General features: G+C 35.6%; 1 protein-coding gene across 2 annotated transcripts in view; it reads left to right on the top strand.

Moving 5' to 3' along the window:
- The window catches only part of CEP85L (centrosomal protein 85 like), a 193074-nt gene that overhangs the window by 161995 nt on the left and 16301 nt on the right, over window positions 1-14778 (top strand). For both annotated transcript variants that reach the window (XM_030809616.1, XM_003255624.4), the window contains exons 7-10: window positions 7980-8132; window positions 9898-10052; window positions 11304-11421; window positions 11901-11951. In XM_030809616.1, the coding sequence (XP_030665476.1) occupies window positions 7980-8132; window positions 9898-10052; window positions 11304-11421; window positions 11901-11951 (477 nt within the window). The remainder of the gene's footprint in view (window positions 1-7979; window positions 8133-9897; window positions 10053-11303; window positions 11422-11900; window positions 11952-14778) is intronic.

Here is a 14778-nt window from a genome sequence, read left to right as displayed (position 1 = left end):
ATACATTTATGTGGAGGTGATTAATTTTGTAGTAACTTTTGAGAAGCCCTCTGCTATCTGCAGAAATCCAAGGATTTTCTTTGAGGATAGAAATGCTCTTGTGGCCGGGCGCGGTGGCTCACGCTTGTAATCCCAGCACTTTGGGAGGCCAAGGCGGGCGAATCACGAGGTCAGGAGATCGAGACCACAGTGAAACCCCGTCTCTACTAAAAATATAAAAAATTAGCCGGGCGTGGTGGCGGGCGCCTGTAGTCCCAGCTACTCGGAGAGGCTGAGGCAGGAGAATGGCGTGAACCCGGGAGGCAGAGCTTGCAGTGAGCCGAGATTGCACCACTGCACTCCAGCCTGGGCGACAGAGCGAGACTCTGTCTCAAAAAAAAAAAAAAAAAAAAAAAAAAAAGAAATGCTCTTGTATGTCTTTCTAACAAAAAGTAAAATCTTTGAAAAATTAATTGCCTACACCAAATAACTGTTCTCCTTTTCCTTATTGAATCTATGATTTCATTTTTTTTGTGGCATAAAGTGTTGGTAAATGAAGCTGGCCTATCTTTAATAATGATGCAACTTAAGTTATTAAACTGAAGCCCCTGATTCAGAATAAGAAGCTAAAAGCCAAATACACAGACAGGAACACTAGATGTGTGTATGTGTGTGTGTGTGTGTGCGCGTGTGTGTGTGTTACACTGCTGATGAGAATGTAAATGAGTACAACAACTATGGAAAACAGTGTGGAGACTCCTTAAACAACTAAAAGTAGAACTACCATTTGATCCAGCAATCCCACTACTAGGTGTCTGTCCAGAGGAGTGGATGTCATTACATCAAAAACACTTGCACATGCATGTTTATAGCAGCACAATTTGCAATTGCAAAAATATGGACCCAGCCTAAATGCCCATTGACCAATGAATCGATAAAGAAAATGTGTTGTGTGTGTGTGCTTTTTGATTATTATCAGTATAATTTTGACTTTTCATGGACTTCATATTAATGAAATTACATGGTATATATTCTTTTATTCAGTATCTTTGAGATTTATTTTTATAGCTACATGTATCAGTTTCTATCTATTGCTGAGTGGTGTTTTTCATTATAAAGATATACCACAGTGTATCTATTCTCCTCTTGATATTTGGATTTTTAGCATTTTGGAGAAATTATGAATAAGGCTGCTATGAACGTTCTTGTACAAGATTTTTTGTGTATGTGTGTTTTCATTTATCTTGGATAAATACCTGGTAGTTGAATTGCTGGTTCATTGGGTTTGTAGAGTCAATATTTAACTTACAAGAAACTACCCAAATGATTGTACCATTTAATACCCCCACTACTAGTGTTGAGAATTCCAGTTTCTCCACATCCTCCCAAATCCATTCTTGATAGCTCAAAGGACTTAACTTTTAACAACAAAGGATCCAGTCATTTTACTTCTTTGGTTAAAACTAATTTATGCCATCCCATTGTATTTTCTCTTTTCGTTGTAGAAAGAACATTTAATACAAGATGTACCCTTTTAACAAATTTTTAAGTGTTTAATTCAGAACTATAGGCATGATATTGTACAGCAGATCTCTAGCACTTATTCATTTATGTAATTGAAACTTTATATGCATTGAAGAGTAACTCCCACTTCCCTGCTCCCCAGTCCCTGACAACTACCAGTCTACTCTCTGTTTCACTTATCTCATATAAGTGGAATTATATAGTATTTGCCTTTTTGTGACTGGCTTGTTTCATTTAGCATTATATCCCCCAGAGCCATCCATCTTGTCACAAATGGTGGGATTTCTTTCTTTTCAAAGTTTGAATAATATTCCATTTTGTGTGTGTGTGTGTGTGTATGTATATATACACACAAGTATGTATGTGTGTGCGTGTGTGTGTGTGTGTGTGTGTGTGTGTGTCTGTGTGTGTATATAACATTTATGTCGCTCATTCACCTATTGCTGGATATTTAGATTGTTTCCACATCTTGGGTTATTATGAATACTGTTAGGAACATGGGAGTACAAATGTTGCTCAGAGATCCTGGTTTCAATTCTTTTGGATAAATATCCAGAAGTAGGATTGCTTGATCATGTTTTATTTTTAATTATTTGAGGAACCTCCATACAGTTTCCCATAGCAGCTGTATCATTTTACATTTCCACCAAGTGTTCAAGGGTTCCCCTTTCTCCACATCCTTGCCATCATTTACTTTCTTTTGTCAAGAAAAAAGACGGCCAGCCTAACAGGCATGAGATGGTTTTGATTTGCATTTTCCTGATGATTAGTGATGTTGAGCATCTTTTCATATACCTGTTCACTATTTGTATGTCTTCTATGCAGTAATTGAGCATGTGTGGATTTGGTTATACATGAAGTGTCCTGGAGCCAATCCCTTCCATATGCCAAGGGACGACTGTACTTTCTTATGCTTTTGTATTACTGTTTAGCATCCCTTTATTTCAACTTGAAGAATTCCTCTTGACATTTTTCATAGTACAAGGGTAGGTAATCAACTATAATATCACAGCTTTTGTTTGTGTGGGAAAATCTTTATCTCTCCTTTTTTTGTTGTTTTTTGGAGACAGAGTTTTGCACTTTTTGCCCAGGCTGGAGTGCAATGATGTGATCTTGGCTCACTGCAACTTTTGCCTCCTGGGTTCAGGTGATTCTCTTGCCTCAGCCTCCCGAGTAGCTGGGATTACAGGCACGTGCCACCACGCCCAGCTATTTTTGTATTTTTAGTAGAGACAAGATTTCACCATGTTGGCCAGGCTGGTCTCAAACTCCTGACCTGAGGTGATCCACCCACCTCGGCCCCCCAAAGTGCTGGGATTACAGGCGTGAGCCACTACACCCAGCCACTCCCATTCATTTTTGAAGAACACTTCTTCTTACATTATTCTGGGTTGAAAATTACCCCCATTCCCCAGTGCCCAAGCAGTGCGAGTTTATCATCCCACTTTCTCTGCAAAATTTCTTCTGAGAAATCTGCTCAGTCTTATTGGAGTTCTCTTGCATATGACAGGTCATTTTTCTTGTGATGCTTCCAGAATTCTCTTTTTGCCTTTGACAATTTGATTTAAATGTGTCTTTGTACATTTTCTTTGGGGTCATCTTATTTGGGGTCCATTGGGTCCCCTGGATCTGGATGTCCATTCCCCATGCCTCTTGCCTTTCCCTCCCACACACACATATTTGGGAAGTTTTTAATCATTATTTCTTTGAATAAGCTTTCTTTCCCTTTCACCCCCTTCCTTTTTTGGGACTCCTACAATGTGTATATTTGTCTGCTTAATGGTGTTAAGTTTCTCAAGCTTTCTTTACTTTTTTATTCCTTGTTCTTTTGTTACTCTGACTTGATAATTTCCAAATACCTGTGTTTGAGTTTGCATATTTCTTCTGCTTGATCTAGAGTGCTTTTGACCCTCTCTAGTGAATTTTTATTTCAGTTATTATATTTTTTAGTTCCAAGATTTGTTTGGTAAAGTATTTCCTATCTCTGTTGAAATTTTACTTTGTTCATGCATTGTTTTCCTGACCTCATTGAGCATCTTTATGTTGGGTATGTTGAATTCTCTTTCAGGCAAATCATGTATCTTGGTTTTATTAGATTTGGTTTCAGGAGATTTATTTTGTTTGTTTTGGACATACTTCCCTGTGTGTTAATTTTTCCTCACTCTTTAAGTTGATACTTGTATATTATATAAAATAGCTATCACTTCCACTCCTCACAGACTAGCCTTATACAGGAGAAGACCCTCACTAATTAGTCTGGCCAGAGAGGGGGGCTTTTCATATCTTTGTACTAGTTTAACTCATTTTATTTTTGTTCTTAGCATCCTTCAGGCTTCAGGAGTAGTCTAGGTCCCTTCAGTATTCAGACAAGTGGAATTTCAGCCAGTCCCTTGGCCAGACTTCTGAAAACTCAGATTGTTGGGTGTTCTGTCCATTGCTTTCCCTGTACTGGGAGAAACTTGAATCTGGAGTTTCTTCACTCATTGCTGTGTGATGAGCTGGGGCTGTGGACTCTGGAAACTGCTAGCCTAAACCATCATCTCTGATCTCACTGGTCTGATGTCACTGGTCCCAGGCAGCAAGAGTGTCATGGTCCTATTAGTGTTCCAAGACAGGCAAGGCAGAAGCCAGTCTCCTGAACAGCACCCAGAAAAGTTGGGATGTTGGATGTGTGATCCAACTATTTTCTTTCCCAGCAGGTTCCTTCTGATCATATGCTGTATTGGGGTAGGATTACAGAAGGTGTCCTACATTTCCTTGATTGCTTCCATGTGGCTGATTTTGCATTCACCCAGAGTACAATAGCTTCTTGACTAATTTTTGGATTTCTTAAAAAGGGAATTTGTCCATGTTGGGGGTTTTATTGTTTTTTTAATTGAATCCACATGTTGGTTTGGGGAAGGAGAGTTCAAGACTTGCTCTTCTGCCATCTTGCTGACACTACTCCCCAGGTCTTTAAAATATAAATCAAATTCTTCCCATGGCCTGAGACACATTGCCTAATTATATATCCGTAGGTTCTGCCAATCTTCCTCTGATAAACTGTGGATTGATACACTGGGTGTTACAGTTGCTCAGACAGCTCAGGCTTTGTTTCTGGTATCAGGATCTTTACACAGAGCGGCCTTTTTGCATGGTAAATACTTGGCTATTTTTTTCTCCCACTTTCAAGTCACCTATTTATTTGTTCAAATCTAGCTTAATATTTTTCCCTTCTACTCCTCCTTTCATATGCTTATAGCATTTTATTCTTTTTTTCCAGGGCTCAACCCAATTTGTATAATCATTATTTTTTATATTTCTCTCTAAGCTCCTTGAAGGCAGGGGGTTGTATTTGAATGTGTCTCTGTGGCATATGTAGCACCATTCATGGTGCCTGGCATATTGAATGAATTCTTTCAGGTAATTTTTGCCAGGATGGGAGAGAAAACAGTAAGGTAGACTAGGGAAAAAACAATGAGAGAGAGAGATCAAAGATGTCAGAGTGGGTGCATAATGGAGCCAGTTCCTAGGAGACATAGGGAAGGGTTGGTAAGAGATGCAAATATGGTAGAGTTACTCTTGGAAAAGAAGAGGAGTAGCTTCTGTGGGAGTGAGGCAATTAAGAATGGAAATGTATACACCAGAGAAATTTGAGGAGAGAGGATAAATGTAGAGGGCAGAGTTTGTGTCAGAGCACATGCAGGTGACTTGAGTTCTTGAAGGGAGTGCATAGATTAGAAAGAGCAGGCTCCTTGATAACAAATCAACTAAACAAACAGCACTTTGGGTCCACACAAGATTGGATCATATTGTTTCTTTTGGCATTTACTCTGTAATCCTTATCAAAAACTGATTCTATGACAGAAAAAACAATGTGGTAATAATAATGTTACCTTTTGAGTTCTTTCTTATAAGAGCCAGACAATAAAGAAAAGTAACTGTTTGTGAACCTCTTATAAAACATGTCCTTCCTATTACCTTCTAGGAATGATATCAGTATTGCGTCATACCTCTTTGAAAATAAAATCTTAGCCTTGTATTAATAGAATAGAGAAGATTTATTAGTGACACCTCATTTATCTGGAGGTAATTAATGCAGTTCAGACTTCAGTAACCTCTATTTGTATGGAACAACACAAAACTTGGCAGTTTAGAAAAAATGAAACACCAAAAAACAAAACAAAGAGCTTGTCATCTGTGAGCAGGCTGAAAAAAACCCAAGACCCAATGAATATGTATGATCAACATGTGACCAACAAATAACAGAGACAGTGTCCCGTAGGAGAGTGTTGGCAGCAATTTGTGATCAAGGGAAGCAAGCTTGACATGACAGCAAAGAGAGTTGGCCAACCAAAAGAAAAAGAAGAAAAATAGGACATCTTTGCACACAGACAGACCTATTCCAGTCATTGCTTTTTGAGGCATCATTTTGTCACATTTAAGACATTTAGACAGTTGAGTCCAAGTTAGAGAGCATTAAGCAAACGTAGGTTGGTTTATCATGTTTACCTCTGCAATGTACAGGGTCATTTGCTAAGGCAAGAGCAGGCTTGGTTGATGGGGAATCCAAGCACAGCTGGTTACTAAAATAAGAACCTGATAATGAGTCATAAGGAAGAACTGAAAGAAAGTTGATTTTCAGTCAGATGATCTAGATTCAAATTCCACTTCTGATTTTGTGACTTGTTAAGTCACTAAAGATCTTTGGGCCTCATCTATAAAAAGGGAATTGTATTATATGGTCACCACCAGTGCCAACAGTATGTAAGGTTTTCCATTCTGATAGATCGCAGGGTAAACTGTCACACCAGCACATTTACCTTTGATTAAGAAAGCCCCAGTAAATAATAGGATGTGTTGGTCTTACCAGTGTTGCTGCTTACCAAAGGTCACAAGTAGATCCTAATGTCACTGGTGAAATGAATAATTTTTCCACATGAAGTTTTAAAAATTGTTATACATTAGACCTGAAAGAAATTAGAAAATACATGAAAGAAACTAGACTGTGAACAAGTGTTAGCTTTAATAAAATTTGAAAGAATAATCCATCTTACTGCTAATTATTGCCAGTTATTTTCCCAGTGAATATGGGAAAACATTGTAAAAATATTTTAGAACCCTGTAAGTTTGAAAAGAGGATTAAATGGTTGGAAGATTGGTAATTTAAGGTAAATAGGAGTAAATATGAAAGAGCTTTGACTATGAGATATGAAATTTAAAGATGGTATATTTCATGTAGTGGGGGTAAAAGGTACATGAAAATCTGACTTTCAGCCTATATAAATTGGGATTTACTAGAATCGTTATCATGTGTGACATGTGTTCAGTTACCATACTTTATCAATCCCAAAATGACATCAATAGTAAGACACTTTTATTTTATGGTTTTTAGAAAGAAAATATGCTGCAAATTCAATTATGACACAGTGCCTTAAACAGTAGTGTTTGCTTGAGGTATGAATTGGTTTCACTAGTCCATTATCTGCCCCTAAGTATTTGGTATATTCTTCTAGCTTTAGTTGCATTGTTTAGTACACTATAAGCAATTTCTTTGCAAGTCTGTTAGTAACAAAACAGTTTCAGTTACTTGTAGCAGCATCTTCCTCTCTTAGTTCCCGTAAAGCGTTTGGGTATAGCTATGGAAAAACTAAGAAATCGGAGTCATTCCTTCAGAGATGAATACTTCACTGATTTCAAAGGCTTTTTTTCTGTGCCTGTCTGGGCACCCAATAACACTGTTCCATACTAAATTGTAATGTAACATTGTTTAGGCATTTTAGACATCATTTAAACTCAACACATAGTTTCTACATGTATATAACAATATTGAAATGACAAAGATATGAACAGCCTTGACAAAATTTGCACATGTGCAGGCAATAAAAACTATGTTATTACTGCCCCCTGGTTGATGGCAATTTATAGGATGCCGTCCATGGTAAAAGCAAATACTCCCTAAACTCTTGATTTCAGTGACATAAATTTTTTTAAGTGTAAATCTTATTTTGTTTGTTTGTTTAAATTGAGACAAAGTCTCGCTCTGTCACCCAGGCGGGAGTGCAGTGGCACAATCTCGGCTCACTGCAACCTCAGCCACCCCAGTTCAAGCGATTCTTATACCTCAGCCTTTCAAGTAGCTGGAACTACAGGCACGTGCCACCACGCCCAGCTAATTTTTTTGGTATTTTTTTAGTAGAGACAGGGTTTTGCCATGTTGGCCAGGCTGGTCTCAAGCTCCTGACCTCAGATGATCAGCCCACCTCAGTCTCCCAAAGTGCTGGGATTACAGGTGTGAGCCACCACACCCGGCGAGTGTAAATCTTAGAATGAAATAAGGTAAATCTTAATTGAGTTGCTAGTGGCCTTCACTATAACCTGAAACTGTTGGTGAATTCAACGGTGTCTAATATTAAAGTCTAATATTAAAGAGTTATTAAAGTGTTATATCTTTTAATGACTGAAAACTACTGAAGATTCATAATTGTTTTCTTTAGCTTAAAACTAGAGATCGATACATCAGTAGTCTGAAAAAGAAATGCCAGAAGGAATCCGAACAAAACAAAGAAAAGCAGAGAAGAATTGAGACCTTGGAAAAGTATCTGGCTGATCTTCCAACTCTAGATGATGTACAGAGTCAGAGTCTACAGGTAGCATGAAATAAAATGCTTATCTTTAAATGACATGAAAACATGTTAACTTGACTCTTTAGAAATTTGGCTTACTATAAGTTAAATCTATGTGTTTAATTGCTGTTTTGGGGACTTAATTCTAATAAGAAACTTTGTTTATCTAAGCATGCATAAGTAGATCTTTCTTGTCAGTTAATAAGTGATTACCTTCCCAATGATCCTGTATTGTAACTCTCTTAACTATTGTAGAAGTTAGTTTCTAAACCAGTCTGCCAACCCCTACCCCATACACATGCATGCACACACCCCCAGTTCTGGCGCTTTCCAACACAGTCTCTAGGATTCACCAAGGCTCGACAAGACCTTTCGTTGACTACCTTTCTAGATATTTTCTTCATTCTTCTTAACCTTTATATATATATATTTTTCTTATACCTTGACCTATGACCTCGATTCATTCCTCTGACTTTTCCTTTTTTTTTTTTTCCTTAACAATACCTCAGAGTCTTTCTCCTGACTCAGGTGAGGGCCACTCTCTTGAAACCTTATTTATAAATCCACTAGATCTACTCTTCAGTCTCTTCCCAAAGTTGTTCTAAGCCAGTGATTCTCAACCTCGGCACTATTGACATTTGGAGGCAGATAATTTTTTGTTACAGGCGTCTGCCTTGATCATTGAAGGGTGTACTTCTGCATCCACATATCTGCCCTCTACCCACTAAGTGCCAATAGCAGTGTTCCTTCTCATTTATCCCAAACCCAAAATGTAAACAGATATTTCCAGATGTCCTCTGGGGGTAAAATTACCCCCTCTCAAGAATCATTAGTCTAATCTATGAAGTGTCACTCTGCATACTTTAAGACCTATGTTGCATTCTCTGTTTATTTTACATTAATTTATAAGTTGTAAAAACTAAGATTAAAGTCAGGAAGGAAATTAAGGACTGCAGGAGGTTGCATGAGCAGGAACAGAGGGCAATGGGTATTAGAAAATATGTAAGAAAATACCTAACATCCATTGGGGTGGCAATTAAAGGTCTTGAACAGATGTTTGTACACCCATGTTTATAACATGATTATTCACAACAGCCAAAAGGTGGAAGTAGCCCAGGTGTCCATGACCAGATAAATGGATAAACTAAAGGTGGTATATACATACAGTGGAATCCTGTTCACCGTAACAAGGAGAGAAATTCTGACACATGCTATCATATGGATTAACCTGGAGGACATTTTGTGAAGTGAAATAAGCTGGTCACAAAAAAATACTGTATGATTCCACTTAATGAGATACCTTAAGAATTCAATCACAGAGATAGAAAGTGGAAAGTTGGTTACCAGGGAATGTGGGGAGGGATAGATGGGGAGTTGTTTAATTGATAATAGAGTTTCAATTATGCAAGATGAAGAGTTCTGGAGATTAGTTGCACAACAATGTGAATGTACTTAACCTCAACCTGTCATACACTTGAAAATTGTTAAGACAGTATAGAGTTATATATTTATTACAATTAAAAGTAAAATAAACTTAAAATGAGAATATTAACCTTTCCTGGTCTTCTACAAATTTCTAACCCCATTCTCTTCCTTGTAATTCCATTCTTCTAGGTGCCTTTCACACAGAGGAGGAGATGGAGAATTAAATACTCTAGATAAAATACAGTGTGATTTTTTTTTTTTTTTTACCTACAAGTCTGTTAATCCTTGCCAACACAGTAACAGTATCTAATAGAAGTGTATTTAATATTTCATGTGTAATGAACTGTAAAACATTTCTCCTTAGCTGCAGATTCTGGAAGAAAAAAATAAGAATTTACAAGAGGCTTTGATAGATACAGAAAAAAAACTTGAAGAGATCAAAAAGCAGTGTCAAGATAAAGAGACACAGTTAATATGCCAGAAAAAGAAAGAAAAGGAGTTAGTGACTACTTTTCAGAGGTAAGAAAATTTTCTGAATCCTTTTACGTTATTTTATTCATATTTTTCATAAAATATTTTACTTAATTTATAATTTTTATTTTATTTTCCTTAATTTAAAGATGTACTACAGGGTGCTCATCCCTTATCCAAACTGCCTGTGACCCAGGAGGTTTTAGATTTAAGATTTTCTTCGGATTTTGGAATATTTGCCAAGTATTTACCCACTGAGCATCTCTTAATTCTGACAATCCAAAATCTGAAATGCTCCAGTGAGCATCTCCTTTGAGCATCATGTCCATGCTCAAAAAGTTTTGGATTTTGACACATTTCAGATTTCAGGTTTTTGGATTAGGGATGTTCAACCTGTATTAAGAACTAGAAGCATAATTTCATTGAAACAGGTTATCTCAGTTATGATTTAACATTTTGAAGCAATATATTGATATCTTGCCAAAAGTTTCTGTTGAAAATAGTAAAAATAAAAACTCATACAAATGAAGACTGAAAATATTAATACAAACCCTTTACCTAATGGCTTTATAAAAAAAAAAGTAAAAATTCTAAATAACAAAAAAGGGGCCAGCAAAATACTCAAACTGCACTCCTTAATGGAATATATCAAATTGAAGTGATTGGCTCCTATTTCACTTTACTGCAAGTAAAAGATGCAGCAGTTTTGCCATATATCTTCCAGATTTACTTACATATCTTGCCTCATGGGACTCAATTAATACAGTTGTAAGTACATGTACCCCCAAATCTAAAATAAAAGTGAAAAAAAAAAGAAAAGAAATGAAAGAGAAATGCAATTCTGCTGATTTAGGCAACAGCTATTCTTACAAGCAAACTTTTGCTGAGCTTAGAATAAAGGACAAAAGATGTGGATCCATATTCTTAGATTCCCTACAACGATCATCTTAATCAAGGAACCCTGCTTTTAGAGGAAAAGGAAAGAACATGAGTTAGGCTTCAGAGCTCAGATTTGGGTAATGAAGGACGTCATCGGGCCTAAGGATGTCACATACTGAGCAACTCTGGACTCTGGTCTCAAATTTGCCATTTCTGAAAAGATGATCAGCCTCTAGCTAACTATGGACCCGTCTTACTTGTATGAAATATAGATAACAGTTTTTCATATACTGTCTGTGGGTCTTGATTGTTGCTTTATTAAAAAATATAGACCCTAAAAAGGACATCATTTATGTTGAAATCATTACCAAAATCAGCAAATAGAGCTTATTTTCTTCATATAATTGTCTTTTGAAATAGTTTGCAACAAAAGGTAGAAAGATGCCTTGAAGATGGAATCCGCCTTCCCATGTTAGATGCAAAACAGCTTCAGAATGAAAATGATAATCTCAGACAACAAAACGAGACTGCTAGTAAGGTCAGTAGATACCTTTGATCATAAACGTGAAACCTATACTATGTGAATATGTGTGTATAGATACATAATTTATAGCTATTTTATGTGATTTATTTTTTTTAATATTTAATCACTTATCTAATTTCTAGTTTGAATGTTTTTATTTGAAAGGACCATAGCAATTGAAACAAAATTAAATAATTGAAATAAAAGCCAAAATAAAAGGATATCTTTTTCGTTCCTTAATTATTCAGTCTGTCTCAAAGTTATTCTTAAAAATTTTATAAATTTGAGAAAACTTTTATCAAGAACTAGAGGAAGACTTTTGTAGTTTTATACATGTGTGATCCAAATCATACGGATACTTTCCATTTTTTAAAAAGACCCTTTTTAAAAATGAATTTATAAATTTCTGTGCTATGTTTTCTTGAACTGTTGGTACTTTTAAGAAGCGATGTAAAAATTATTTGAATCAGATGTATTTATTTTCTTTGTTTTAGATAATAGACAGCCAACAAGATGAGATTGACAGAATGATTTTAGAAATTCAGGTAAGGAATATTTTGTGCTTATTTTAATTTAGCTATATTCTGATATACTCTTAATGCTTATTTAACCTGAAAATATTAAAGCATGCATATATCATATGGAAAGATAATATTTATAGCACTGAGGTAAAGTTGCAAATCCTTTAATATTAATCTTCCAGTTTTTGCTGTTTGATAAATTAATCCTAAAAAATTGTAAAGATTCATCAGTGAACAAGTCACATCCCTGGCCACTCTAGTGGTGTGAGTTGGAGAGAATACAAAACCAGTATAATGAATATCAGGTGCTATGAAAAAAAATTGCTGTTAAAAATGTTATTTTAAAAAATTAAGTAGGCTAGAAAGTGCTACATTTAATAGAGTGGTCATGATGTTTTTCCTGAAGAGGTGATATTTGAACAGGGATCTGAATGAAGACATCCAGGGGAAGAGCATTCCAAGCAAAGGGAACAACAAGTGCCCTTTATGTACCTGGTATGCTCTAAGAACAGCACAAAGTCTGTTAGCCTGGAGTGCAGGAAATGTGAGGTAGTGTGATGGGAAGCCATTGGTCATCTTTTGCTGAAAAATGTTTAGCTTTATACCCCTAATTTTACTGTTACTTCTTAAAATCAAAGTAAAAGTGGTAAATGATTTGCCATATACAGTCTTCTTTGTCTTTTGGTTGTATTATTTATCAATAAATGTATGAGCCTGATGGATTGATTGACAGAGGTTACAAACTTTATTTTGTATTCCTACAGACATAACTTCAGTTGTTCCATAAGCCATTAGAACCTCTAGATTGTTAGATTTCCTCGGCTATTGTTATGTGACTTATTCTGGACCATAATTCAAGGAATTTCCATTTCACTTGGGCACGTTTTCCAAGAAGTAAATCTAATACAAGTTATCTCAATCTAAATTAAGAATAATCAACACATGAACTTTGGCATTGAAACTTTAATGACTTGTAAGATTTCATTTGTCACATACTGTCACATTATAGGTGTTCAGTGTATATTATCATTCATTGAAATGTGCATTTTCCCCCATTTGTGGAGGCATCTTACTGCAATTTACTCTTACATGTTAACCAAGTCTGTAGTCACATGTAAATATGTCATGACCATACATAAATGAATATGTAGAAGAATATGCAATTATGGGCCATACTGTTCTTTGTTACTAAATTGTTTCAGCAAACACAAATCTTTTATTTCTTTAAACTATGTAGAGAATTGAAATAAAATTAATGAGATGCATTTATTTCCAAATATTTGGGCCTAGACACTATAATTATTAATTCTGTTGTCTTATCTTTTGAAACAATGGCTATCTTTTTTGGTTTTCTTTTTTGTTCTTAGCATCTCATTTGCCCATTCTGACCATCGAGGTTTTCAGATCTAGAGACACAGAGATCTATAGATATAGGTCACAGAGACAGACAATAAATGTTGATAGCTGGTCAAAATAGCTATATTTGTGAAGATGGTATTTGAATAGCAAAGCTGGAGATGAATATGACTCACATAATGAGAAAATTATTTACTAGTTTTAAACTCATGTTATTTTTTGGCCCCTCGTCATTTAAAAAGACAAATTTTGTTTGTATTTGGTCATTTTTGGTGACCTTTTTCTAAAAGGCATATCTCTATAAAAATCTGAAAATATTGCTTGTTCTTAAAAGAGGAGCACTAATTATTTCCCTAGCATTGGATACACTGAAAAGAACACTTTGGGTTGAAAAAATATTCTTGTTGCTTTCTATTGTGGTTAATGGACATAATTAATGGGTGTTATTATCAAGCTGATATACCTAATAGAGCAATTCCCTTCACTTTCTACTTCCTTAAAGCTGCCTGATTTTTCCTCATCAGCTTACATAAAGAATGGTCAGCTTGTACCTATGTAGATTATGATGTCCTTTCCATTTGCTATATCTCTGTTTTTGAATTCTTCAAATATCTTTGCCTATCCAAAGTAACACAAAATACTATATAATTAAGGATAGCAGAGAGCCTCCCAATTATTTTTAATATGAATTATGCATTTTGACTATCACTATAGTATTAATTTTATGTAAAATCTCACTGTCGCTGTAGTTGGGATATTCTTTCTTCCTCCACAGTGCTTGGATGTTTTTCCATTCTAGAGTATTCAGTAGACAGAGATAACTTGGTACTATTAGAATTTCATGTGTTACTGCCTCTTTATGTCCTTGCAAACTGTTGAGAACACCAAATTTGTTTGAAGTTCACTTGTCTTGATTTGGTGCACTGCATTTCCTTGGGAACAAGCAAGTTATTCATACAGTTTAAATTTACTCCCAAAAGGGAAAAATAAAATCCCAGGCTATGTACATTTTATGTCCAATTTATAGGAGATAAAAATAGGGCATTGTTTCATACTTAGATGCTGTGTTTAAAATACAGCTATAGTTTATTTTTTTGCCACAAAAGTCAAATAAATAATCTGTTATAGGTCACTGGCACGTTTATTTATTCACAGCTTTCGAAGTTGGAGAGAAATCAGTCCTCTACTAGTTATACTATTGTTGAATATAGAAAAAGTAATACTTCATGTAAAAGTATATGCTAATTTGGAAATTGAGTGCTGTAAAAATACAGATTTATCTACTGTTTTGTTCAACTGTCAAGGTCATATTGTTAATTGGCATGAATACCTTGTTTACTCATTGACCTTTTAGAAATGTTTCCCTTATTTATACCCATAAAACTAGTATAGCTAGCCTGGCTGCTTCTCCTATAGGTTTTTTCTTCTGTCAGTATACAGTATATAAAGACATTTTGCAGTAGAATGTTCTGTGTCAATTCCATGAACATATGGC

This window comes from Nomascus leucogenys, chromosome 3, assembly GCF_006542625.1.
Source record: "Nomascus leucogenys isolate Asia chromosome 3, Asia_NLE_v1, whole genome shotgun sequence".
NCBI lineage: Eukaryota > Metazoa > Chordata > Mammalia > Primates > Hylobatidae > Nomascus > Nomascus leucogenys.
The sequence above is the reverse complement of the archived record's forward strand: the minus strand, read 5'-3'. Positions and strand labels throughout refer to the sequence as shown.